The sequence below is a fragment of the Vespa velutina genome, chromosome 23, assembly GCF_912470025.1.
Source record: "Vespa velutina chromosome 23, iVesVel2.1, whole genome shotgun sequence".
Taxonomy (NCBI): domain Eukaryota; kingdom Metazoa; phylum Arthropoda; class Insecta; order Hymenoptera; family Vespidae; genus Vespa; species Vespa velutina.
The window spans coordinates 3456650-3481683 of NC_062210.1; the positions used below are offsets into that span (position 1 = coordinate 3456650).

Here is a 25034-nt window from a genome sequence, read left to right on the forward strand (position 1 = left end):
GACGTAATTTATTCTTGCCGCAGACGCGAAGCCGACACTGGTCTCGACTCGAAAGTCGTATTATCATAAGACGATGGGTTTTGGAACGTTCACAAAACTTGACTTTAGGTAGAATTTTATTCCAACCGAAGATTTTCCTAACGGGAGTGGCTATTCATTTTCACGATTATTCTTACTTCGAGTTATTGCGAGTAATCGATATGAACCGGTCTGGACCGATATCGCGTCTGTCGGCAGCCCGTTATAGTATAAATATTTGACTACGATCCGGAAGTGGGCTCTGTTATAATCGTCGGAAGTTTTCTTTCCGGTCTGGACGTTTCTGCGAAGCGAACCGTTGACTGTTCGGCCTGAGAGAAAAAAAAAAAAATCCTCAAAGTCTGACCAAGCTCAAATTTATTTGAACTCTTCCGAAACCCGATGAAAGCGATCAAAGTGCAAGGAAAACGTCGCGAAGAAACAAACAACGTTCGTTTGTACGTTCACTCTCTTCTTGGTAAAATGGATAAAAAAGAAAAAAAAAGGAACTTTATTTTTAAAAAAATCGTCCAATAAAAATTCATATGTAGATGGTTTCGATAAATTTCTATCGGAGATAAAAGCTAGACGATAAAGAAAGAATCATGGTATGTACGTGACTGTGTCCGATACGTAAAAGCGTGCAAGAGAAAGAGATTAGAATAAAAGAAACTCGAGAAGAATATCTCGAGAGGACGAAGAAGAGATGCTTCGCGAGCACGCGAAGCTTCGCTACGGTGTTCAAGATCTCGAGAAAATTTACGCGACGAGAAAGAGAAAGACGGAAAGAGAGAAACACAAGAGAGAGAGAGAGAGAGAGAGAGAGAGAGAGAGAGAGAGAGGCAGCATCGCGAACGTTCTCTGCCGAGTGCAAGGGTACTAGGGAACGACGGGTCTTGGCACAGAAGGAGAGTCCGAGTAAACGTCTCTTCTAGTACGATTCAAAGAGGATTCGAAACGCGCCAAGCGGATTCCGCAGACGATTTCAAGTACCAACACGTACGCTCATCTAATACGGATCGTGCCGTGAAAGTACGATTGCTCGGACCTCTTTGGACCATTCCATGATAATCTTTCGAGTCTAATTCTCTTTGAATTCGTCGAACATAGCGGACCGATATTATCGCTTATCATTTATGGAAATTCAATTCGTGTTTTACGAATATCTCTCGAAAAAATGATTGTTCGATTGACAAAAAAACGGCGGGGTGACAGGGACGCCAAAGAAAATGTTGGCACGATCGTTCGGATTCGTAAATGTCTGCTAGATGTTCGGAACGTCTGGCCGTTCAATGGTGAATTCTACGTTTGAATCATCCTTGGACGAAAATACTGCGAGTTCGGCGATACCGCGATGCTCGTCGCAGAATGCAAACGGTGGTACACGCCGCACTCTCTCTTTCTCTCTCTCTCAAGAGAGTGCTTGTACCACCCGGTATATAAATAGACGGTGGAGTTACTCGCGTTCGGCTAATATTGGAAGCGTCTCTCTTTCCCTCTCTCTCGCTCTTTCCATCTCTCTTTCTATTTCTTCGCTGACTCGTGCTCGACTTTCTTCCTTTCTTTCTTTCTTTCTTTCTTTCTTTCTTTCTTTCTTTCTTTCTTTCTTCCTTTCTTTCTTTCTTTCTGTCCTTAAAGAAAACGCGTCTTTCGCCACGAAGACTAACGCACGAGACGAATTTTCTTTGACGGTCATGGTCGGCGTATTCTTCGGACGATATTTTTTCGCCGAGAATAATCTGCAAGCAGTCTTATCTTCTTCTCTCTACAATGTCGCAATATTTACGATGTCACTTTTCTCTATTCTCCTGGTACCATTTCTTTTTTAACATTACGGTACGCAATTTTACAATGGGATTTATGTTAATTAAACGACACTTAGTTTAATTATTTTCTAGGAGAAACGAGATCTTTCCTTTTCGACATGGCCGCTCGAATATCTCATGGTAGAGAGAGATAAACCGGACGGAAGAAAATAACGCAGATTGCGTGGCAAGCGTAAAAATAGAAAAATCTTTTTTGCTTTTGTCAGCGGTGTTTTTCACAAAAGCAGGAAACGGAAGTTGACGACGACATTTTTAATTAATAATTAATTTGCTTTATAAAGAATAACCTTTAGCAAAATTCTCTGAAAAAATAATCTAATTATATAATTTGCAATTATTATAACGAAGATGTTCGTCGAGCATCAACGATAGAATCTAATTCGCAAATGAACAAACAAAGAAAAATTGTCGATTGCTTTTGGCATCTGCATTTGCTATTCAAACCAAGTTCATTCAATCTCTCTCTTGGCTTTGTTCTTAAGGGAACAAATTCGGAATTCACTCTATATTCTTGGCGAAAGTCGAAGTTGAATTTTTTTGCGATACAGGTGCGACGGCACGGCTTGTGTCCTCGAATAGCCGGCCGATAACTCGAAACGATTTGCATTTTGAAAGGATGCGCCTACACATCCTGCTTCTTCTTCGTCGACGCTTCTTCTCCCCACCTCCTCTATTTTCTTCCTTTTCGTTCCTTTAACATCGAAGTCGTGAGGGGACGTTCTAATCGACGTGGCTCTCGAAGAACACACGACGAGTAGAAAGAAGCACGTCTATATTTAAACCAGCGGGCCACACGACCACACGATTGGGATGCGTGGAAATACGGAGGGTCGTGCACGAGGAACGGAAGTCCAAGTTGCAGCTGTAGACGCGTCAAACGGAAGGCCGATAAGCTAAGTACCTTTGCCCGAACGAAGAAGATGGCCGCCAAACGCGCGATCATTTTATCGTATATTACATTTTTAACTTGTTTTCATAGCGATTACCCATACGAACTATGTAGTTATACACTTGATGCGTGCGGCTACATAGTATCTTAGCGTTCGATGTAAATAAATATCTTGCGCATTAAGTGGGATATATATCGATCCGGTTTCTAAATCACTTTGAATGTCACTTTGAAGAATATGTCTGTCTCGCTATGTGAGCTCTATTAAACCATAGTCGATTTCTTGCTTTTCTTTTAAATATCACACTTTAGTATTTATGTTTACTATTCGCTTCGTCGTATCGTCCTTCGTTCGACTTTTATACTTTGTTGTATTTCATTACCATTAACTTTCTATTATCGTTTGAGCAGGAAGACATGAGAACACGCGAGACAATTCGATTTTCCATGCTCGTTATAAACGAATTGAAATAGGCACTCGTCCTCTCTCTCTCTCTCTCTCTCTCTCTCTCTCTCTCTCTCTCTCTCTCTCTCTCTCTCTCTCTCGTTTTATCTCGTTTCTCGGTTACTGAACTACCGCTTCCTCGAAAGAGCCAATTCTCTCTGCGACGGCAATTCAATATCATCCAATTGTGTTGTAGACTACCGTCTGTGTTCGCAAAAAATTTTTCAAAGTTCTTCTTCATGGCTAGTTTCTCTGCAGTCGTTACGTGCGAGCGAGCGAGCGTTAAGCTCGTGAGATGGTATAATTAATCTCGTCGTGCATGTTCGCAATCGGTCGACTATTCTCATTTGTTATCAATCAAAGTGGTGCTTTTTTTACTCGACGACGACGCCTTTAAATGGCATCGAGAGAGAATTCGTTTAGAAACATACATGATATTTTAATTATCGCCCGGTGGCTCGTTTCACCGTCTCTTCGTCCGGTCGAGCATCTCCAAGATAGAACAATGCCTATCGTTAGCACGTCTCGACGTATTCGCGCGAATATAATTTTGGTCTCGATAAGAGGGACAATTAAAATAAACGACCAACGTGGTCGGATAGAAAAGGGAAGGTTTGGTCAATTAAAAATCTATTTTTGCATCTCATTACTCATTTCCTAGCTTTTCTTGCAGATTCTTTTTCATTATAAAGAAGATAGATAGAAAAGAAATTCGTGAAAGATCGCTTCTTATCGTATACAAACTTTTGATGCGGTGATCTCGAGCCAAGTCGAACGGGAATAGTTATAGCGGCATCGGTAGTTACTCATCTTTCTTTCGAGTAGAACATAGTAAAAATGCTGGAAAAATATTCAAAGGATCTTTCTTTTGGCAAACGTTCAAAAATATCCTTTGCGACGAACTAGAAAGATTTGACGATGCATCTGCCTCGGCGATTTTACGATATTAATTATTGCCTTAATAGGAAAAGCGTGCTTTCTCGATTATTCACGATATGTCTCTCATAATTTGATACAAAAAACATAGAAAGCTCTTTTCGTTCGGCAAATGCGTATTAATCTTAATCGCATTTTATTGTTTTCTCTTATTTCTTTGGCAGAACGGCTCGCGTGTCCATTAGCGTTATTAAATCTTCTTTTATCAGTGATCAGGGAATAACTCGAGGGCAACTAGAGAAGTAAATATATTTACGTAAAAGTACATGCAATGCTAAACATACTTATCGAAATGAAATTCGATATGGTAAATCATATATGGCGCATTTGTAAAATGAATTCTTTTGATAAAAAACAATAACCCTCTGTGCGTGACAACGGCTCCTTTTCGAGATACCTAATCTTCGAAAAGCCCTAAACGATTCGATAAATCTGGGTAGACGGTCGACTTTAAGAACGAGTAAACTCCGGAAGTAGTTTGCAGCTTATCACAATCTTATCTTTGGTCGTAGGATAGATTTATCGATCTTTATCGACTCTTCGAACTTACCACCGCTCTCTGCGGTGTCATATGAACTTTCGTCGAAGACCTTTGAAATATCTCAGAGTTAAAAATAGATCGATCAAATTTGATGTAAATGGTGCCCAACGGAAAAGGAGATTCTCGTTTGGCTTTTAGGAATATACATGGCATCTCCATAAAAAGTGCTCCGAAATCAATATGTTACCGCGGTTTTGTCGAGCCGCGCGATTAATCACGTCGTCGTCCCAATGAATAAGGGTTGCCTCGTCGTAGGTGGACGCGTTTGGGTTGGCACGATGAATATTAGGGTGCCAGCTACGAAGGGTTTCGAAGATCCGATCTAATTTATCAAGCAGCTGACACGGCTTTTCTCGATCCCGAGCGAGGATCGCGAGATGCGCATCTACGATAAGCGCATCTTCGAATCTTGGAAGTTCTCCTGAACAAAATTTTCCTTCCATGCCACGGATTTCCTATGCGTTTAGTATCTCCTCGAGACTAAAGGGATCCTTTGATTTTATCGCGTTCTCTTTTTAAATCTAATCTTAATATTCTTCAACTATAAATGAGGTATAAATTAAAGCAAATCTCAAGGAAATCTTTCGTGACGTAAGAACTCCGGAAAGGTCCATCGAGCGACGTTAATAAGCGTTTGATATTGCGTCTGAAATCTCTGCTGGTACCCTTCTAATGACGGAGGGAAAGTTAATCGGCCGGCGACTAGACGAAACATTAGGGTCGAACTTTTGGGAAGTAGATGGGTCGCGTCAACTCAGCCAGCAGGATGCTCCTCGTTCTCTCGAAAGATCGCACGATGTACGATGATAAGCGGCAGGCTTTAAAGGAACGCCACTTCCGGACCGCTGCGTTCTCATGGGTGCCGTCTAATAGAAGGGTTCATTACGCCTAGAATCCCTCGCGGGATTCGTGTTAAATCTTAATCGGTTGTTCGATAAATCGTAGCGATCTTTTTATAAATCTTCCGTCTCGAAGGAGAATAAAGAATTTTGATTACGCAAACGATCAGCTTCAAGGAACTGAACTTGATGTCCTCGATATTATATTCGCGAGAGAATATAATATCCTCGCTGAGAGAGCGACGTCGCCTCGTGAAGGTTGGCAAAAAGGAAGCAACGAAACGTCTTATCCGCGCAACTAAGAGCATCGAGATAAGCATCGCGCGAACACGTGCAAGTCTCTAGTGCGGCGTATGAAAGAGACGAGCGAGCGAGCGAGCGAGCGAGCGAGAGAGAGAGAGAGAGAGAGAGAGAGAGAGAGCGAGAGCGAGAGAGAGAGAGAGAGAGAGATAAAAAGAGCGGAAGGAGACGGATGAATTGCCTCGGTCCTCGAAGGTGATACACGCACGAGTCAAGCCGCAATCGTGTGCGTGCACGATGTACCGGATATGCAAGCACGCGACGACTCCGGTGCGCCGAGTAACACGTGAATGCGTCTTTGCGACGGATGTTTATCCGCGAACGTGTCTGGCAATACAAGAGACGTCGCATATTTCTCTCTGTCGTCGACGCGAAATCGACGAAGACGCTGACGGATCGTCGACGGTACGCCGACGACTCCAAATGTCGTGCCGTACAATTTGATGGATCATCGAATTCTATTGGAAGGTAGAATACTCGCTTTCGCGCCGAGCATTCTCGTAGAATGCCAAGAAAAATTGACGGCCGAATGACGAACTCGCGTTTTTACTCGCGTCTTTACTCGCGTCTTCTTTCATTGTGTCTCAAGGAGGAACGAGAAAAATCAAAGGTCGCGAGATATTCTTTTTTTTGTCCTCCGAGCAAATTAATCCTTCTGGTTAGGAAGAATTAGTACAAAACAATTAGTCGTTGGTGCGCTTCGTCTGATTCACTCGATGACTTGCTCTCTGTTTTTCTTCTCGTCCCTTGGCAACTTGGTCTATAATTATATCTTTGCCATTATATCCTCCAGCGAGGCGCACGGATCGCTGCCCTAAGTCGCGAGTCGTCTTCGCGGCTATTTCGAGAAGAACACGGGACAGGAACGAATTAAAGTTTCGTCGATCGCTCTCGAAGCTTTTCTAGATCGATCCTATTGAAAATTCCATCGTGCGCGTCGTTAGCGCGTCGACGAAAGGAAAAAAGAGAGGCGACTTGAGGGTCGGTCGACAGGGTGTTTTCATAAAAAACATAGGATCTTTCGAAGGGGCAGGGGGGGTTGGTTTTAGAAAGCAAGTTACGACCGAGGAGGAGGGTGCGTTAGTACAGCCCTCGGTCGCGGGAGTGCACACACTCGCTCGCGCGTGCATGCACGAGTAAGCGCCAATGCAGCACCTGAGTGACTGCATCGAATATCCTCGTTCGACGAGGCGTCACCGGCTTACCCCCTGTTCTACAGGGGTTCGATTCGCGTTCCCCTTAGCGACTGGTTGTTTGTGTTATACCGTCGACGAGGGTATTATAAAAAAGAAAGAGAAATTCACCGAGTTACGAACTAACGAGGAGAGATACTTGTGTTTACGTCCTATAATTTCGGATACAATTCGCGATAAAAAGATAAAATTTCTTTTGTCGATTCATTGATTCTGTTCGAACGATACGAGGAATATCTTTTGATAATATTCCATTAGATACGTCCGAGGATATTTCAGTAAAAAATTTGCCGTTGTCGAGAAGCTTTGATGGAAAAGTTTGGACGTTATCCGCGAGGGAACGCAATTTCAAGGCGTCGCTGAGAGATCCTCGATCAAAGGACGAAAGAGGACGGATCTCCTTCGCGCAGGATAAAAAGCCGTTGGCTCCTGCGAGAGAGTCGACGGAATCGATAGACGCACATGCGCGCTCGCGACAGGAGGCGAGTACGCGGTCTCCCGTGCAAAAGAGAGAGGCCGAGAACGTGTGCGCGCACACGAACGTCGCAAGGAGGGAATCGAGAGAGAGAGAGAGAGAGAGAGAGAGAGAGAGAGAGAGAGAGAGAGAGGGCGAGGGACAGAACGCCGCTCGACTCCACGTTGAATCCCCTCGCGGATCAGCATCCAGTACTCGTACCACTACGACGGATCCGATAACACACGGCCGAGAGAGTCCTCTCTCCTCGATCCTTCCTCCGTTTGTCCTAACCGGTTCGTTACGAGTAACGATCGTTTAGGAAGAAAATCGATCGCGATTTCATCGCGCGTGCCAACGCGTTATCGTCGATCCAATCAAATTTTGGATGATACGAGAAATAATCTTTTCGTCGGTAGTTAAAGTCAACAAAGTCTAATGAGTTTATAAAACGACGCGAATCGATCTTTTAACCGTGTGTCGCACGGAGTATTATTTTCTTTTTTTTTTGTCATTAGTGTTGATATTTTCGTGTCAAGGAGAAAGATGCCTTTTAATAGGATTCTTTCGTTAGCCGTCCTTGTCGAAGGAACGCGAGAAACGTCGGAAAACGGTCCACGTGACTCTCCATCCGATCGAGCTACGTGCTCCGATAATATCGATATTAAACGACGAAGTAAAGACAAAGAAGGAAACTATACGCTTTCGTCGTATGCTTAGAGAATAGCGGAGACGAGTGTTTTTACAGCGTGTACAGATGGATAGGCTGTTCCGATGGAAAAGCCACAAGGCGCACGATGTCGTGAGTACGCTTTTATGTATTTCACCAAGCATCCCATTCGCATTTTATTATGCATTAAAAAAAAAAAGAAAAAAAAAAAAGAAAAAAAGATAAAAAGTAAAAGAAAAAATGTAGATCCCGGGGATCTCGAATTTTTTCTACGACAAATGAAATTATGCATGCATCAGACAGTTTGGAATAGTTCTTGAAAATTTTATACGGGGACTTTGAAAATTCAGAACGAATTGAATGTTTACGAGCGGCAGCTTTTGTACCGTAAAATGAATTATCCTCGAACGTATTACTCTCCGATGGGCGAACAAAACACGCGCGCGCGCATATTTGAATTTCGAGAAAGGATACGCTCCGCAGGCAACTCATTTATTATGCAAATAATCATACAAGGAATAGATTGATATTACACGGAACGTTTGACCGAATGCAAATGAAACACATTCGCATATAAAATAATCGCATTTATTTCAAGCGTAAAACATTTATAGATGAAATGTTAAAAGAGATAAAGTCATCGAGATCTTTTAAAATTCTTTTCGTCCGTTCAGTGATCCGACGAAGATATTTAAAGGTAGAATCATCTTCGATAATATTCGAGTCTCATCGTGATAAACTTTGTCGTAGTTTAAATGTCGTCTGAGACGTTGAAACAATTAAGACGATAGGAAAGCGCAGTCTAGTCGAGGAATAGTTTAGTCATTCTTTTTCATTTCCTGTCAAAACGAGGGAAGAATATTTTTCGTGAAACGATCGATCAAAGTTAATTTTCGAGTTTGGGAAGCTACGATAATCGGTGAAAGGTCCGCTAAACGATCGATAAAAAGGATAGAGGGAAGAAGTCGAAGTGTACATACCGTCGAGACTCTCGACGTTAAATTCATCTTCTTGACTCGGAATGTTAAATGCAAATCGTATGTAAAGCGTTCCACCGGCTCTTGTTTTCCCCCTTCCCTTACTCATGGCGGCATTTAAATATCGCTGTTAAGCTCTCCACACGCACTCCTGTTCTTCTTTCTCTTTGTAAGCCAGTTCGCGCGGCATCGCGCGAATCGCTTTCCATTGCTTTTTGCGATGAACATTTTAGCCGGCGCGGAGATGCGACGAATTTATGCTAATTTTTTTTTATCCCACGGAAGTCCATTACAGTCGTTTTTCTCGCTAGGATTCATATTGAAAGACACGAAGGAACGGAAATATAAAGACCATTGTCTTTACTTGAAATAGGATCGTTGGTGAAATGAACGACTTTTCTTGAGAGAACTTCGTTCTCTCTTCTTCATCATCTTTCGGTAGGCAAATTAAACGGAAAGACGGTCTTACGGTTGCGAGTAATAAAGGTTCGAAGGTCTTGCTGAAAATAAACCGGCGCCAGGCTCGTTTCAGGTTTCTCTCTTTCGACCCGTGTTCTTCTCGAAGAAAACACGGGCCACAAGAGTCGTAGTTTCACGGAAAATCTTTGGCGAGAGTAAATCTTGTCTCTTTATCTTTCTTCCGTTTCTTCTTCTTCTTCTTTTTTTTTTTCACCCTTCGCACAAGTAAATTGGCATGCCGAGTGGACGAGAGAGTCTCTGCTCTTTTCATTCGCGTTGCTTACCTACGGACGAGAGATTTGTTTTCCCACGAAAGATTAAATAGGATCGACGATGTTTTTCTCGAGAAAAATATCCCCAGTCATTTTTATCGAACGTGGAATCGATTTGGCCGTTCGCGGTGCTTTATTTCCGTTTATCCAGACGGCAACCGGCCCAACGATTCTCGACGGAAGATAAAAGTTAACGGAAGACGTGCTTAATTGCGTCCACGGGTTTCGCGTTACAGGAAGAGACTGTTTATTCGACGGGACCTAATTATCCTGTTTCTCTCTCTCTCTCTCTCTCTCTCTCTCTCTCTCTCTCTCTCCCTCCGTTTCTCTGTCAACCTTCCACGTTGTGAGCTTACACGTTGCGTACATATAACGAGGAGTCGCATTAGACGCGGCACTGCGTCGAAAACGTGACGATGCGTCGTGGCTATCTTCAACAAGAGTCAGTCGTGCGTGTATTCGCGTATACGTACGGTTCATCGTTAACGAACTTTCTTGCTATCTTTGGCTGTTCTTCGTAGAAAGGAAGAGCATCAATCGAGTTTGCCAGTTAACTTTCTTCCTTAATATCGTTCGTACATTCCTAATTCACGTGATGAGTCTTATAAATAATTATACGATTTATCTTATTATCGCTTCTTACATTGAATATTTTTCTAATAATATCTTCTCAAGGAATTTATCACGTTCCATTTAAGATCTCTATTATCTTAATTTTATCCGTATTATGTTAGGCGTACATGCATAGTTTAAGTCGTCGAGAGAAGGTTCTCGAGCGCGCACACATAGGCGCGTGCACTCGATAGAACATCGCCGAGTCAACATTTTGTCGTGTGTTCGAAGGTACGAGGCATTGTGTGCTCAGCGTGTACGACGCTCCTGGTTGATTAAGCGCCGTATAACACACACCGTGTACACACGCTCGAGCGCGGGCGAGCAAGCTCTCGCACATTATTTACAGCTAATGGCTCAAAACGCGGAAGTCCGCCGGCTATATACGGCTTTTGCGCGAACGTCCATCGAACGCCGGAGAACGTTTCTTTTCGCCTTAGAACGTGTCTTTCGTGCTGACCACGCCACCCGGTAAAACGATAGATATGTACTGCCCTCCCCCTCCCCTCTCTCTCTCTCTTTCGCGCGCGCTCATCCTTCTCTCATGAAACCTAGCTCTGGGTATCCTCTAGAATCTTAATAGGCGTGAATCTTGCTCCTTTGTCTCGATTTACCTCTATCTTCGAAGGGATTCATCGACCGCTTCACACAACCACGCGCATAGTCCTTTAGACTATGTCCCATGAAATTCGGTTTCACGAGAGATTTACGCGCAAGATGTTACCTTGTAATCTCGTTCCATTTTGCGTAGTCGCCTACGAAACTTGCCCGGCAATATTCGTCCGACGAAGCAGCGGAAAATAGAAACTACTTGATCGATCCCTTCGAATATTCTTCGAGCGAACGCTTCCAGGAGATAGAACACCCTTACACGTAGTTTGGAACTCTACGGCGCACCCCTTTTTGCCGTGAAATTATTCGAGCGACCGGCGGAAATTGGGTGAGCCAATCGACGATCTCCTACAAATCGCTTTTCCAGCTGAGATACGCCTACGTAAAGAGACAACCAGAAAGGATTACCGATCGACCAATGAAACTTTTCACCTTACGAATTCCTTTGCATCTTACGATTATTTCAATCGAATATATTTCGTAACAATTTCGCGATTTCGTATTGTGCCACGTTCGGAATATTAATCGAAGGAGGACAGACTTTAAAAGTATTTTTCTCTTTTTGTTACAGGGTCTCGATAATGTGAGCTCGGCAACCCTCAGGCCCTTCAACTCGGACATCAATACTCCGAGAATCGACAGCTACAGGTTTTCTATGGCCAATCTCGAAGGTAAGAAGCTATTGGTCATTTACCATTACGATCGATCCATCGAACGATTTATCCTCTTTTTTCGGTAACGCGTAAGGGTGGATCGATAAAAGGAAAATGGACTGTATGTCATATTTAGACGAAATCGAATTAGAATTTTTCTATCGATCGCGAATGTTCGTAATCTTTGAACAACGATTGAACGAGCGGAGGTTATACGATCTATAAATATTAATTGTAGATGATTGTTTTCTTCGAAACAACGTTGGATCGTTCGAAGAGCATTATCCGTCAAAGCGTAGAAAATCGACGGCAGACGGCGATATTAATATTTCTATTTCTGCATGATTACGAGGCTGAACAACATGAGACGTTTGCGTGGGTAGAGAGACTCTAGACAACGCTCTTTCTACAATATTAGTTCCCAATAACGATGTTTTGCTGCCATAAATCAGCGTTATCGGCCAACTCGTACACGTAATGACCACTACTCGAAGCTCGAACGTTGAACAATTTGTTGTCGGAGTGGACGATCCTTATACCTACATACATGTGTTTCTTTTTTCTTTTCTTTTTTTTTTTTCCATAGAATAAGATCTTTTCGCTACGTTTATCAACAATTTTTCCATGTCTATGATCTAATCGCGAATCATTGCTATTTGCAAAAGTTGCTCGTATTTTTTCAAAGTAGAATAAGAAGAACGGAACGAGCACCGTGTCATTTAATATTAGCGAGTTCAAGGCGAGCAAGAGTCGGGACTTTATCCAATATCTTTCAAAGTACAAGCTCGAACAGCAGCGGTAACAGCGGCAAGAGGGACTCGGACAAAAATCTTTCTCGATGCCCGGCGTCGGCTTTCACGTCGTATCTGCGGATTTATGCTCGACGATACCGCATTTCACCCTTGGTCCCTCTCTGCCTCTCGCTCAGCCCACTCCCTGCCGCAGCGTTGCGGCAGTCGATAATCTGCCATAGCCGACGGCCTGCGGTTTCATGACCCCTCCTTTTGTACTTTGCTCTCTCCCCCCTCATCCTCCCTCTCTTTCTCGCCAATCCTTCTTCCTTTCCTTTTTCGTCTTCTTTTCACCTACTAAAACGACTTTCTCTCTCTGTCTTTCTCACTCTCAGCATTATCTCTCTAAGATACAACGACATCGTTTTTCTTTTCCCAAATCCGCGAGCATGAAAAACAAGCTCCTTGGGCTTTTGTCCAACGCGTATGTTTCTTTTTACCAGATTCTTTCGAACGCTTTATCTTAACATCTCTTATCTTCGACGAAAGGGCAACTTAAATATTTATACCGATAATATTTTCGTCGTTCGTCCAATGTACGATCTTATCGAGTCTAATACTCGCCAGTATCGAGTCAGTTTTTCTTCTCACTTTTCTGTCCCTTTCTTTTCATCTTTTACCTTTTTTCTCGTTCGATACTTTCGTATTGTTCACCTACGCGCGATTCGTTCTCTTTCATCGAGAATGCGCGTACGAAAAAGGTCGAGGGATAATAGCGATCGGCTTCGATGCTCGTTCGATTCGCGAGTTCGCTCGAGGGCGGACAATCGATACGATAATATATTGTGTTTCTCGCCGCGACGATGAAGAACTGGCTCGACTGCACATATATAGAATATACGTGGATGGTTCTATACACGTAATACAGAATTTATTCTGTCTTCGTAGTGAGAAAGAGAAAAGGGACGTGCTTATTATTTCTCTTCGTTCACGATCGAGAAACTCGGATGAAAGAGAGAAAGAAACAGAATCGCCTAACAGAATAAACTGGTTGGTCTGAATTTAATATCGGAGAACGATATATTTTCTCTTCCCCCCCCCCCACCCCCCCCCCCCCCTCCTCTCCCCTACCGCGGAAAAATTTATGCTCTTCGATGTTTCGTCGTAAAGCTTTGGTAATAGAATTACGATTCCGCGGACCCGTTACCACTTTACGTTAATTTTCATCGAGTCCACAAAGGCGTTCCTTTTTTTTTCTTTTTTTTTCTTCATTCCGATCGAACATCGAACTTCTTTCGAGAGGCATATAGACTCGTGCAGTACGAGAGGAGACGAAAGATTAGCTCTCGTCGGTATCCGTAGACGTTTCCACGAAACGAGACCGTTATCGACGCCAAGAGGCGCCGATTCGCGGAGCGTAAGAATCGCGACTGATAGATAAAACGTGCCTTCAATTACGAGCTCGCGGCGTCTTGGCTCCTCGTAGAAATTTAATCAATCATCTCTCTTTCTCCTCGTTTACTCTCTCGCGTGCGCGCGTATTAAAATAGCTTCGAAGCTATTACGCTAGCGTCCCTTGAATCTGGCATGCTGCGCATCGCTATGGAATGGAAAAGAAGTAGCGATGCGCAGCATCTCCTTATTTACCTCCATCTCCTCTTCTTATGCTCCTTCCATTTCGCTCCTCTCCTGGCATTCTTCAGATAAGGTAACGTTGAATTCCACAGCTTGTTTCGTGTCTTCCTCCTCCTCCTCCTCCTCCTCCTCCTCCTCCTCCTCCTCCTTCTCTTCTTTCTCAAGCATTCCGGAACTTATTTACCACCGACGCCTCGGAGAACGGTTCGCTCGGACGAAACTGCGATCCCTTTGAAAAGCCAACGAGATCCTATGTCTCGATCGAGTCTCCGAGATCTAGTCTCTGATCTACGACGAGATCTCGTCGTTGTTAGTTTTCCCGTTGGCAGATGCTCGTTAATTATTTAAAATGTTTAATTTCTTTCGTTTCGTAAAAGAGATATTCGATGTATGGAAATAAAACGCTTCGATTACGTAGCCAACGGTTATTTTGGGAAAAAGGAGTCGATTGCTTTTCCCGTGGCCTTTTGATCGGTCTACCAAAGGAGACGCGTAAAGAGAGAGATAGAGATAGATAGATAGATAGAGAGAGAGAGAGAGAGAGAGAGAGAGAGAGAGAGAGAGAGAGAGAAAGTTCCGCTTCGATCGAACGCTCGTGTTTTTTGCAAAGCTTTTAAAAACGACATAAAAGCCCGCGCTCCTGATAAAGTGCAACGTCGAGTCGGAGAACGTGCGCTGCTCCTTTATGCTCGGTAATATAGCGAAACGATACTGCGGAAATTTTCTCTCTCTCTCTCTCTCTCTCTCTCTCCTTTGGTGGAAAACGCGTTTTCCTAGCCAACTCATTTTCAAGTCGATTCTTACGCGACTTCACTTCGATTACACTCGTTTATACGAGTACGCTCGAGAACGTAATAGGATCGCGTCTCGACGATAACCTTCGCTCGTTAACAACGCCGAAAGCCGGTTTTAAGCTTGCGCACTTTACAAAGAGTAAAGTATTTTTTCTCGAAATACGAAGAGTCTTAATTAAGAGATATACAAATTCTTTCCCCTTTTCTCTGCCAATTTTTTTTTCTTACGCCTGTAACATTTTATTCGGTCGAACGGGCTATGAAGTAACACATTGTTTGTTCTCTTTAAAAATTTCGATCGATTCGTCCGAGGTCCATTAATTTCGAGCGACACTTTTGTATGCACGCTAACCGGTTCAGACATTTTTGCATGCACAAGACCGTATATACATCGTCCGAGATACTTTTAACGGACGTATATACGGTAACTCACGGAGGCTTGCTCGCGATTACCGTGTTACATCCTTTAACCGGTAAGTCGAGGTGAAAGTGACAGTCCGTTAATATTAATGTCGTTCGAACTTGCCCTCGGTAATCGATTGGTCAAACTATAAAGAGACTCATCTCTTGAACGTACGTTCCTCCCGTAAAATATTTTTCTTTGAAAAAGTGAGCGCTTGTTTTTCATCTCCATCCGTGATTACCACTTTTTTTTTTACGATCGATGAACGAAACTTTTATCGCAACAAGTACTTTCGTTAAACGCTTCTTAAATCTTTATCTGCTCGCGCATTTTCGCGTGTTTTATCGATTCCTTGATAAAGGGAAGCAGACCTTTCGAGGAAGCCGCCTAAGATAAGATCTATGCGTGCGCATTACACGCCCAGCGTGACTCGTAAGATCGCCGATATTATATCAGATGGAGTTTCCCGAGTGAAAGGAATAAAGGAGAACGCCCACTCGACGCTCCGCAACTTCTATAATCGATCGTCTTTCGTGATCTTTTCGAATATTTTTCAGAAATCATTGGTAAAGCACTTATTCATAAACGATTTCTATCGGTCCTTTTCTATCGGCGAAGATCCCCTATGACTTCTCTTTCGTTTCTTCTTTTTCTTTATTTTTTGTTTTGTTTTTTTTTTTTTTTTTTTTTTTTTTTTTTTTTTTGTTTAACAAAGATTCCCACGCGATAGAACATTTTGCGGCAAATTTTTGCCACTTTTAAGAGAGTTTTACGATCGTCTGCGCCGAGCAGGTGGGCGACTACACCGAGCAGTGTTGATCGCAGCGGATCCATACTTCGAACGAGACACGGTAGATACCAACGGAGTACTTTACGATCTTCTTATCGCGCGAAACAGACACCCTATCGATTCGAGGCAATTTAAACGGCGCGTGCGACTTCGATCCAACTAAATTATTGATTTTATCGTGCCACAGTTCTCCCACACTTTTCATATCGTCTCTTTTACGTCGCACCGTATGAGAAAACTCTTTAAAAAAAAAAAAAAAAAAAAAAAAAAAAATCAAACGTTCCCGTTCAATCGAAATCAATTAATGGATCTTTGATATTTTATCTCTGACATCGTGAAACACACTCGACGTCGCCATAATGATGGCTATTTAATTTAAGAGCAAATGTCCGATTTCCCCTTCGAATTGGAACGAGCGATCGTAAATTTAACCGAGTATTCCGTCGATGGATCGAACGACGTCGGATTCCGGAACGACGAGAGAATCCGAAGCGTTCTGGATCTAACGTCGTCGGGGATGCTGGACGTCGTTTGTGATACTCTCCACTTCTCTCTAGGTACGAGCACGGATAGAAGGGTTTCCCATTTCTATCGAGACAGGTAATAACAATGGAAACTCTACTTTTCAGGGGTCTTCGAATTCCAGGACGTTGAGAGTTTCAATGATCCTTTTTTTCTTTTCATTCGAGAGGAGATGTTTACGATCGTGTCGTTAAATGGATCAACGTCGAACGATTCGTCACGATACGAGCTCGGGCATAAATAAATCGACCAACCCCCACCCCACCCTCCTCGCACTCTCTCTCTCTCTCTCTCTTTTTTCTCTCAGACAAAGAGAGCACGTCGTCTCGTCTCGTAACGAGAAATGATTTATGAGAAGCCTTGGAATACTTATGCATCCGTCGCGTCGTGTCATTAATTAAAGAGAGTCATGTTGATCGCAACTCGACGGAGGTAAACCTGTATTTTTTCACTACGCGTGCTCGTTAAAGCGCTAAATTAAAGAGGAAAGAATTCGTTTCCGATAGAAATTCAAACTGAAAAGAAAATAACTTTTATCTCCCACTAATGTAAGATTCTATTCTTTCATTCGAGCACCTTTTTAAGTTTGCTCTTCTCTTGTACCTTTCTTCGTCTTCTTTTCTTTCTTTTTTCTTTTTTTTTTTTCTTTTTTTTTTTCTTTTTTTTTTTCCCCCGAGAAGCGCGAGCCACTTTGTAAATCGAACGAAAGTGCTACTCGTCGTTCGTTCTTTCCATCTTCCACGAACTTTCTCATCTCGTTTTCTTCGACTCGTCGGGTCTACGCGTCTTCGTCACCTTTTCTTCCTTTTATGGTTCGCTAATTTATTCTCTTCGAGAAATCATTTCTTCTCACGCGACAGCACGACCGACAGCGAGTAAGATCGAGGTAGAAATTGCTGGAAGCTTGCTCTCTCTCTCTCTCTCTCTCTCTCTCTCTCTCTCTCTCTCTCTCTCTCTCTCTCTCTCATCCTCTTCCTCTTGATACGAAGCGCAACCGGTCGTTGTATTAGATTTCAACGTCTCCCGGCAAATCGCATCGTCGACTTCTTTTCGATCTTCCGCCTTTTCACGGATAATCCTCTTCTAAGCCTTTATCACCGGGTACCATTCTTAAACATCGCGCTGGCAACTTCGTCGACATTTCCTTTACCTCTGGGCTGAAAGGATATCGGATCTTCTCGAGATCGGAAAGACTAATTTCTGATTTTCTAGGATTACCCGGAGAACGCCGGATGGACGATTAACTCGATCAAGTCGCTAGGATCGCTGTCGCAAAATCTTCAAAGATCGTCTGATTGAAATCGGAAAAAAAAGGAAAAAATCAGCGCAGACATGTACATCGTAATAAATCGGCACGTTTGTCAGCCTTATTACTAGGCTCGAATACCTCGCAGAGATAGAAATTTACAATTCGTACCGTACGTCGAGCGTGTTACGGTATGACAATGAACGCGAACGAACCAGCTACGGAGAAACTCGCTTCGGGCACCGCTCGCAAAAGTGATTACACGAGATTAGCGTACGCTTACGACAGCTCTAAACCGTTCGTCATTGTGTTCTCTTGCAGTCGTCATTAGGGTCGCGTTTTGACGCTAGGTGCAAACGTGGAATAACGATTTACGCTGGCACCTTCCAGTAGAGACTTTAAGTTTATTACGTTCGCCATTTAATCTAATTGCAGATAGTAATCGTTGTTATTTCTCACCTTTTTCACCGTTCGTCAATTTTCCTCTTTGTCGTTTTATTTTATTTCATTTCTTTCTTCGCGTTCCAATCTCCTCCCTTCAAGCAGAGAATGTTATATGTATTTAATTATTTATGAACAAGTATTACGTCAATTCGCGTAATCGTCGACAAAAAGGCGTAACTATCGAATTAAATTTTACCTCGGTAAATTCTGAGTCCCGTTTTTGCGATTTTCCGCGCATCCCGTGGCACGCTTTTTCTAAATCGCTTGCGTGTGCACGCGATCTCGTTGCGCGAATGCATCCGTGCGCGACTACGAGTCGAATAAAAGTGTCTATGTTCGTGACCGTGGGCGGGGTTCATTAGTTGATTAAACAAACCGAGGGTAGCGCGTTCACGCGATTTCAAATCGACCTTCTTCCTTTCGTTTTCACCTTTAACACGAGCGTAATTTAAAGGGCAACTACGAACGCAACGATAACTTTTAACAACGCCTTTTTGTCACGATAAATCGCTAGGATCGAGGATCGTCATTCAATGTCGGTTTTAATCGACGATCGAACGGAATAGAGATAAGCGAAATCGATATTATAAGTCGGTCGGATCATTATCGGAACTATTAAAGTGCTGACGGGAAAATAATAAAGCGATTATAAATTTTTATCTTCGATCATGATCATGTAGGATCTGAATTATTAGCACGTACACGTGGTATCGATATACCCTGCGACAAAGCGACGATTTGATCATCGACGATAACGAAAAATCCGTTCAGAATAGACAGCAGTATCGGCAAATTGCTGCGGTAATTGCGACATTCAGATCGCTTGGCTATGAGTATGCACCTTTCATTGTCATCGTCATTTGCCTTGCGCGAGCTAAAGCTTGCCAATTAAGTAGACGATCACGGGAATTATTGTTAGCGAGTGGAAGTCGAAAAGAGAGAAAAACCGATCTCCGGGAAGGTAGACGAAAACGGATGATTTTGTGTCAGCGTTTTAACTGACTGACGTCTTGCGTGTTGGAAAATTGTGAAACGTATTCTAGAATCTAGCGTATTTCGCTTTCAACGCTATCACTTCGATGTTAAATATATTGTACGTTTTTAACGTTATGCATCTATGCGAACCAAAGTGCCAAGTCCAACGAACGAAAGCGGTTCAATGTTCTCTCCCTACCCGAGAAATACGTTTCACGAAGAACTCGTACTTAACGACGCTTTGCACCTGTTGCAATTGCATACATAATAGCGATTAAAGTAGACGATAACGGTACGCCGATAAGATCTACTACTTGAGGAATCTACTACTTGATGAATCGTATTCGTGAAAAATAATATCCAAAGGAACTGTCAATATTGAAATATGCGCACATGATTTTGCGCGGCTCTATAAAATCCGAGATAAAGAGAGAGAGAGAGAGAGAGAGAGAGAGAGAGAGAGAGAGAGAGAGAGAGAGAGAAAGGGATCGCGGCGGTGCGGCTTTGAAAATTAGTTCCGGCAGCGTTCCGTTTGCGGCAGGGAATTAGCTACGAATGATTCGAACGTTTCTGTATTGCGTCCTTGACGAGTATTGCAATGATTTAGTCGTTTTGTCTTGCGGTATCATTTTTTCATTGTTTTCTCGGTTGTTCTATCGAAATATTATTCAGAGGGGCATATCGAAGGAATGGCAATAAAGGGAAGCATAGAGGCGGAAAGTTCGAGAGCGCGAATGAATCGTTTGGGAAAATGGCTCGGTTTTCTTTGGATACTCTCGCGTCTCTGGAGGGCTCTCGAGGCAGCGGCGTAGCTCGCGTTCGATTATTCGGATTCGGTATTGTTTGATTTGCGCTCGAACGTTACTCAAACACACTTAATACGCTCGAGGCCTCTTTTCACGTAGACGAACGTGCGCGGTGGGCTCGATAAATACGCGTTATGTCGCGACTCAACGCGCGTGCGCTTGACTCTTTTGAAAGAAACTTCGCCTACAATCGAGTTCTACGTTCGATTTCCGAATCGGTCGAGCTCGAATCATGTTTCACGAGAGAAAGATTTACAAACTTTTGCATAGTCATTCGTCAAAAGTCGCAGCCTTATCCGAGAGACGAGAATAATAATATCATGACATTGTACGAAATGCAAATTCTACGCAAAAAGTTGACCGTCGAAAAAGGAAGAAAAAGAAAAAAATAAAAAACACTTAAAAGACGTCGCAAAGCGTGTTCGCAAGACCGTCTCGAGATTTTAAAATCGTCTAGAAATAGCGAGGTCGTCGGAGATCTCGCAAGGATTTTCTTTTGCTTATGGTAAGACAGAAGGAAACCGACTTGAAAGAATTGCCGATAAAAGGCGCGCTCAGACGTGAATCGTCCTTATTACTTCTTTTTCTTATTCTCTTTCTTCTTGCTTGCGATCGATGTGCTGCTCGATCGCTTCGATTCGGAAATAATCGAGTTAATCGCAATGACGATGAGATTCGATCGTATTACGATGGAAATCGAAAGGATAATCTTGCGAAATCGCCCCTTTAGAATTCGCGTTTTCTCGTCGTTCGAATAAGTACGGTCATTTTCTTCTTTTGATCGAATATCGGTGAAAAGCGATGCGCATAAATGTCCTTTGAAATGTCTCGATCGATTATGCGACTTGTCGAAGTGAATTATTTTATAGAAACGTTCGCGACAAAAGATAAGGGACGAATCGAAATGTTATGCGAATTGACTCATCGTCCCGCTCAATAATAAAGTTATCGGAAAGATTTGTATTGCGAAGAAAAATGTTAGGAAAAAGATAGACGAAAGAAAGAATAATCGAGCAGGCGCCTTTGCCCGATAATGTATGACTCCGGTTCGATTAATATGGGTTATTCTAGCTTATCGAAGTAACGCGCTTGCATTCGCATAATCGCGAGAAAGAGAGAGGGTGAATGAACTTGGGTGGTGATCGAAACTCGCCTTGTACTCGTCGGTGCCGACTGTCGGAGCTACTACAAAAATCGACGAATAATAACGATCTAACGTTTTGCACGATCGATCGCGGTTACGACATCGACGCTCGATCTTTCTTTTCTCATGATTCTCTTCGATCTCTCGATAATCGTCCTTGAATCCAAAAAGAGTCTCGTCACGTAGATAGGACGTTCGAGATAAGTATCAGTGTTCTTTGTTGGCGAGCGTCCTCGTAAAGAAAGACGTGTCTCTGTCTCGTCGTTACCGTTCGAGATTGGAGAACTCTGTCGATACGATGATTTCTCTAATACCTTGTCAAAATATTCGAAGGAAATTTTAGATATCGTGTCAGACCGCTATATACCGCTACGCGTTTACAAAATTTCTCTGTAAATCATCTGACGCAAGTTGGAGGGAAAAAAAAAAACAAATTCTGTGATCCATTTTTCAAAAGAAACTTTCAAACGATCCATTCGATAGCTGTGTGGCGCGTCGGTAGACAAACAAAAACAAAAAAAAAAAAAAAAAAAAAAAAAGAAGAGAGAACGAAACGAAAGCTATGATCGAAAAAGCTCCTATGAACAAAAAGCTTGGATCATCGTGAACGATTTATTAGGATTTTTACGTTGGTTCAATTTATCCGGTCGATTCGTTTGGACAACGGACGAATTATTCCGAACGCGTATTCCGCTTGCTCTCCGACAGGCATCCTTCGTAATTCGTCGAATCGCCACTGGCGCCCACACTTCAATCAATACAAATTTTCTGCTCCGTCAAGTCGCCTGCCACTAATATTACGACGTTGGAACGAGCTGCGCCCACGCGTTTCACACGTTGGAGCTTTTCTTCGATCATTATGTGCGCTATTAAAGAGTTACAATTAATATAGCACTTTATATATATATATATATATATATATATATATATATATTTGTCTTTTAGTTATAACAAAGCATAATTTAGAAAAAGTCGCATTTAATCGGTCGAACGATCCAGGCTTAGAAGAGTAACGATACCGGTGGTGGTTGATAATAAACAGACAGGGCTTGCACAAGTGTTATTCGCGTGTGCATCGTTCGGGTTGAAGAGTGTACTCGCTTACGTAGATAAAAGAGAGAAAGAAAAAGAGAGAAGAACGGTGAAGCATGTGTGTGGCAACGCGTTCGTTCACACGAACGCTATAGAATTGTACCAACACGCAAGCGCGAAGGCGCGTCCGCGTGGAAAACTCGGGGCAGGAGGCGAGAGTGTTCACCTTAAGGCCTTCAGTAGAACGTTGTCACGCGCGCTGCGCGTATCTCTACGTATCAGTCTACTCTTGTATTTTCTTTGAACGCCTTATCAATTTTCTTTTCGATCCTCGATTTTATCGAGCATCGATTATTCTAATTCCTCCCGGATATTAATCCCTCGAACAATTGCCGTGGCTCTGTCGCGCTTTTGTTTCGTCGTTTATTGCACGTGCTTGGATACAAAATGGCAGAAAGAAAAACAAAAGCGTAGCTGGATTTATCATTCATCGCTGTGTTATCTCATGGTTGTTTTGTCCTCGATAGTGTTCGATAGTGTTTCACGGCGATGTTGATCAGCAGCAACAGCACCAACAGCAACGGAAATAATCTCAGAGGATCGCTTTCCATTTCGTACGATTCTAGAATGCTGACGAACTTTGGCAGCAACGACAGCATACTCGGTTATCTTACTGTCAAAGGTAAACGATACTTCGTCGATTCGATAATTCGCCGTATCCTTCAAATCCCATTAGTCGATGACCGAATGATAGTACGATCGTATACACGAATCTCGTGTTTGAATGTGTTATCGGTCGTAATCCATAATATAAAAAAAGCATCCGAAAATCAGAAGTATTTCGTTTGGACGGATGAACCCGTTGGGTCATCGACACGATTCGAAACATGGGAGGACCTTTCTTTTGGGTATCGCAAAATCAATTAGCGCCTTATCGTCTTTCTTTATTCTATACCAACGTAACAACCACTATCGCGTTTAATGTTTTTCGTATCGAGCAGAGAAAGGTATTTTTGTTTTTTTTTTCTTTATAGTGGAAAAAATCAATAATCGTCGGCGAGACTCTCAAAAAAAAAAAAAAAAAGAAAAATAATAAAAATGCACGTTTTACCGAGCCTTCATAGACCATAATTTACATCGTAGTCGTAAGCCGACTTAGCGCGTTTAACTTTTCTCGGAATATACGTCCATGGTCCGTACTCTTCATCGAAAACAATGTTTGCCGATTTGTTCTTCCAAGATCTAAGATTTTCCTCGTAACTCAAAATCCGTCGACGAGAGAGCCTCGCGTTTTATTATTAGCGACAACAAATATCTCTTCCACGAAGAGGTGTGTACGGACGATCCGTAGAAACCCGCGTAGCCAGATATTTTTGAATTTCGATTAGTTTCCGCACGATAACGTTCAATGCGGACGATCGGTGTTACGCGAGCCGTAAGGATATTTCTACCTCGTTTGGAACATCGTGACTCACGTGCCCGAAGTCGCTTTTGTGTCAAGAAAGCAAGCATCCTCGTACGGAATACGAAGGAGAGAGACTTCTTTCGAGCGACTCGCGCCGAACGACGTCATCCTCGTACTTTCGAATGGTTTCAGGCAAAAACGATGACGATGACGACGACGACGACGACGACGACAACGACAACAACGACACGTTCCCCTTGGCAGCGTAACGTTTTCTTAACGGTTAACCGCTTGACGATCTCCTGTCGTTCGTTTTTCCTTCACATGCTTACGCGTAACTATTAGTAAAACAAATGAGGAGTCTTCTCGTTAACGTTATCGCCGTTGAGCCGACGTGGAAAGTGCAACGAGCGAGCAACAACCGTCGCGTTCCGCTCCGCTTCCGGTTTCCATTTCATTCATAATACATTCAACGGAACGCGTCCTATTATTCGTACGTCGACTTTGAGATATCTACTTGCACGGGAATCGTACTTTCGATCGTATATATTATTGAACGTTAACGCGCAGCAAAGATCACCATGCACCCGGATATTAAATTATTTTCACTCGGCGAAGCAGGATACGGCCCTGCGAACCGAGCTTACGAACTTTGTAACGTCGATCGAGCTCACTCGTTTAATACGAACTAGAAAGAGAGAGAGAGAGAGAGAGAGAGAGAGAGAGAGAGATATGCGGAAGCCGATTGTACGATATATTCTCTATCTCTCTCGACGATTGATTCTCTTTCGATCGAAAAGAATTTATTATCGCGACGCAACGAGTTCGAATTTCTTCGACAAAAATGCTTTCGATTCGACTTTACATTTTTCCACAGAATTTTCTTCTTCGTCGTTTCGAGCGAGATATCGTGTCACATTCCATACGACTATCGTCATCTTACGGGAGTCGAGTATCGCCGACGTGACAGAAATTATATTTTCCGACGTCGTTTACGTACAGAACGAACGAATCGAGCTAGAAAGCGTCGACCGATCGAAGTTACTCGAAGAAATTTATCTCTTATTACGAACGACAGCTTTGAAATTCGCATCGTCGCGATATTTTCTATCGCAAAGTAGAACGGGTTGCCGTATAATAGGAAGTAAATCGTATAAATTTATGATCTAAGCTCCGGGGTACGCTTTGCCTTTGGTCCGTCCTCGTTGTCGGTGAGAGAAGATAGCGGAAGAAGGAGGATGCATAAAACGTTCCAGGAGAAGGAAAGAACGACTTTGAGTAAGCAAGCACATCGGCCGTCATCGTCGAAACCCACACGCGTGCCCCGTCGGTCGATCGCTCTCTCGAACTCGATGGAATCTAACGCCCTCGCATAGCTTGGATGTGAAACGAGCTTAATTTTGTTTTCCAC

General features: G+C 42.9%; 1 protein-coding gene across 7 annotated transcripts in view; it reads left to right on the forward strand.

Moving 5' to 3' along the window:
- LOC124956746 (amyloid beta A4 precursor protein-binding family B member 1-interacting protein-like) overlaps positions 1-25034 on the forward strand; it is a 97131-nt gene that overhangs the window by 62081 nt on the left and 10016 nt on the right. For 3 of the 7 annotated variants that reach the window (XM_047512946.1, XM_047512944.1, XM_047512945.1), the window contains one exon: positions 11615-11714. In XM_047512946.1, coding sequence (XP_047368902.1) covers positions 11615-11714 — 100 coding nt within the window. Of the gene's footprint in view, positions 1-3453; positions 3786-7054; positions 8244-11614; positions 11715-22168; positions 22901-25034 lie in introns of those variants that run through there. The other 4 variants (XM_047512943.1, XM_047512942.1, XM_047512947.1 and 1 more) reach the window with 4 other exon arrangements.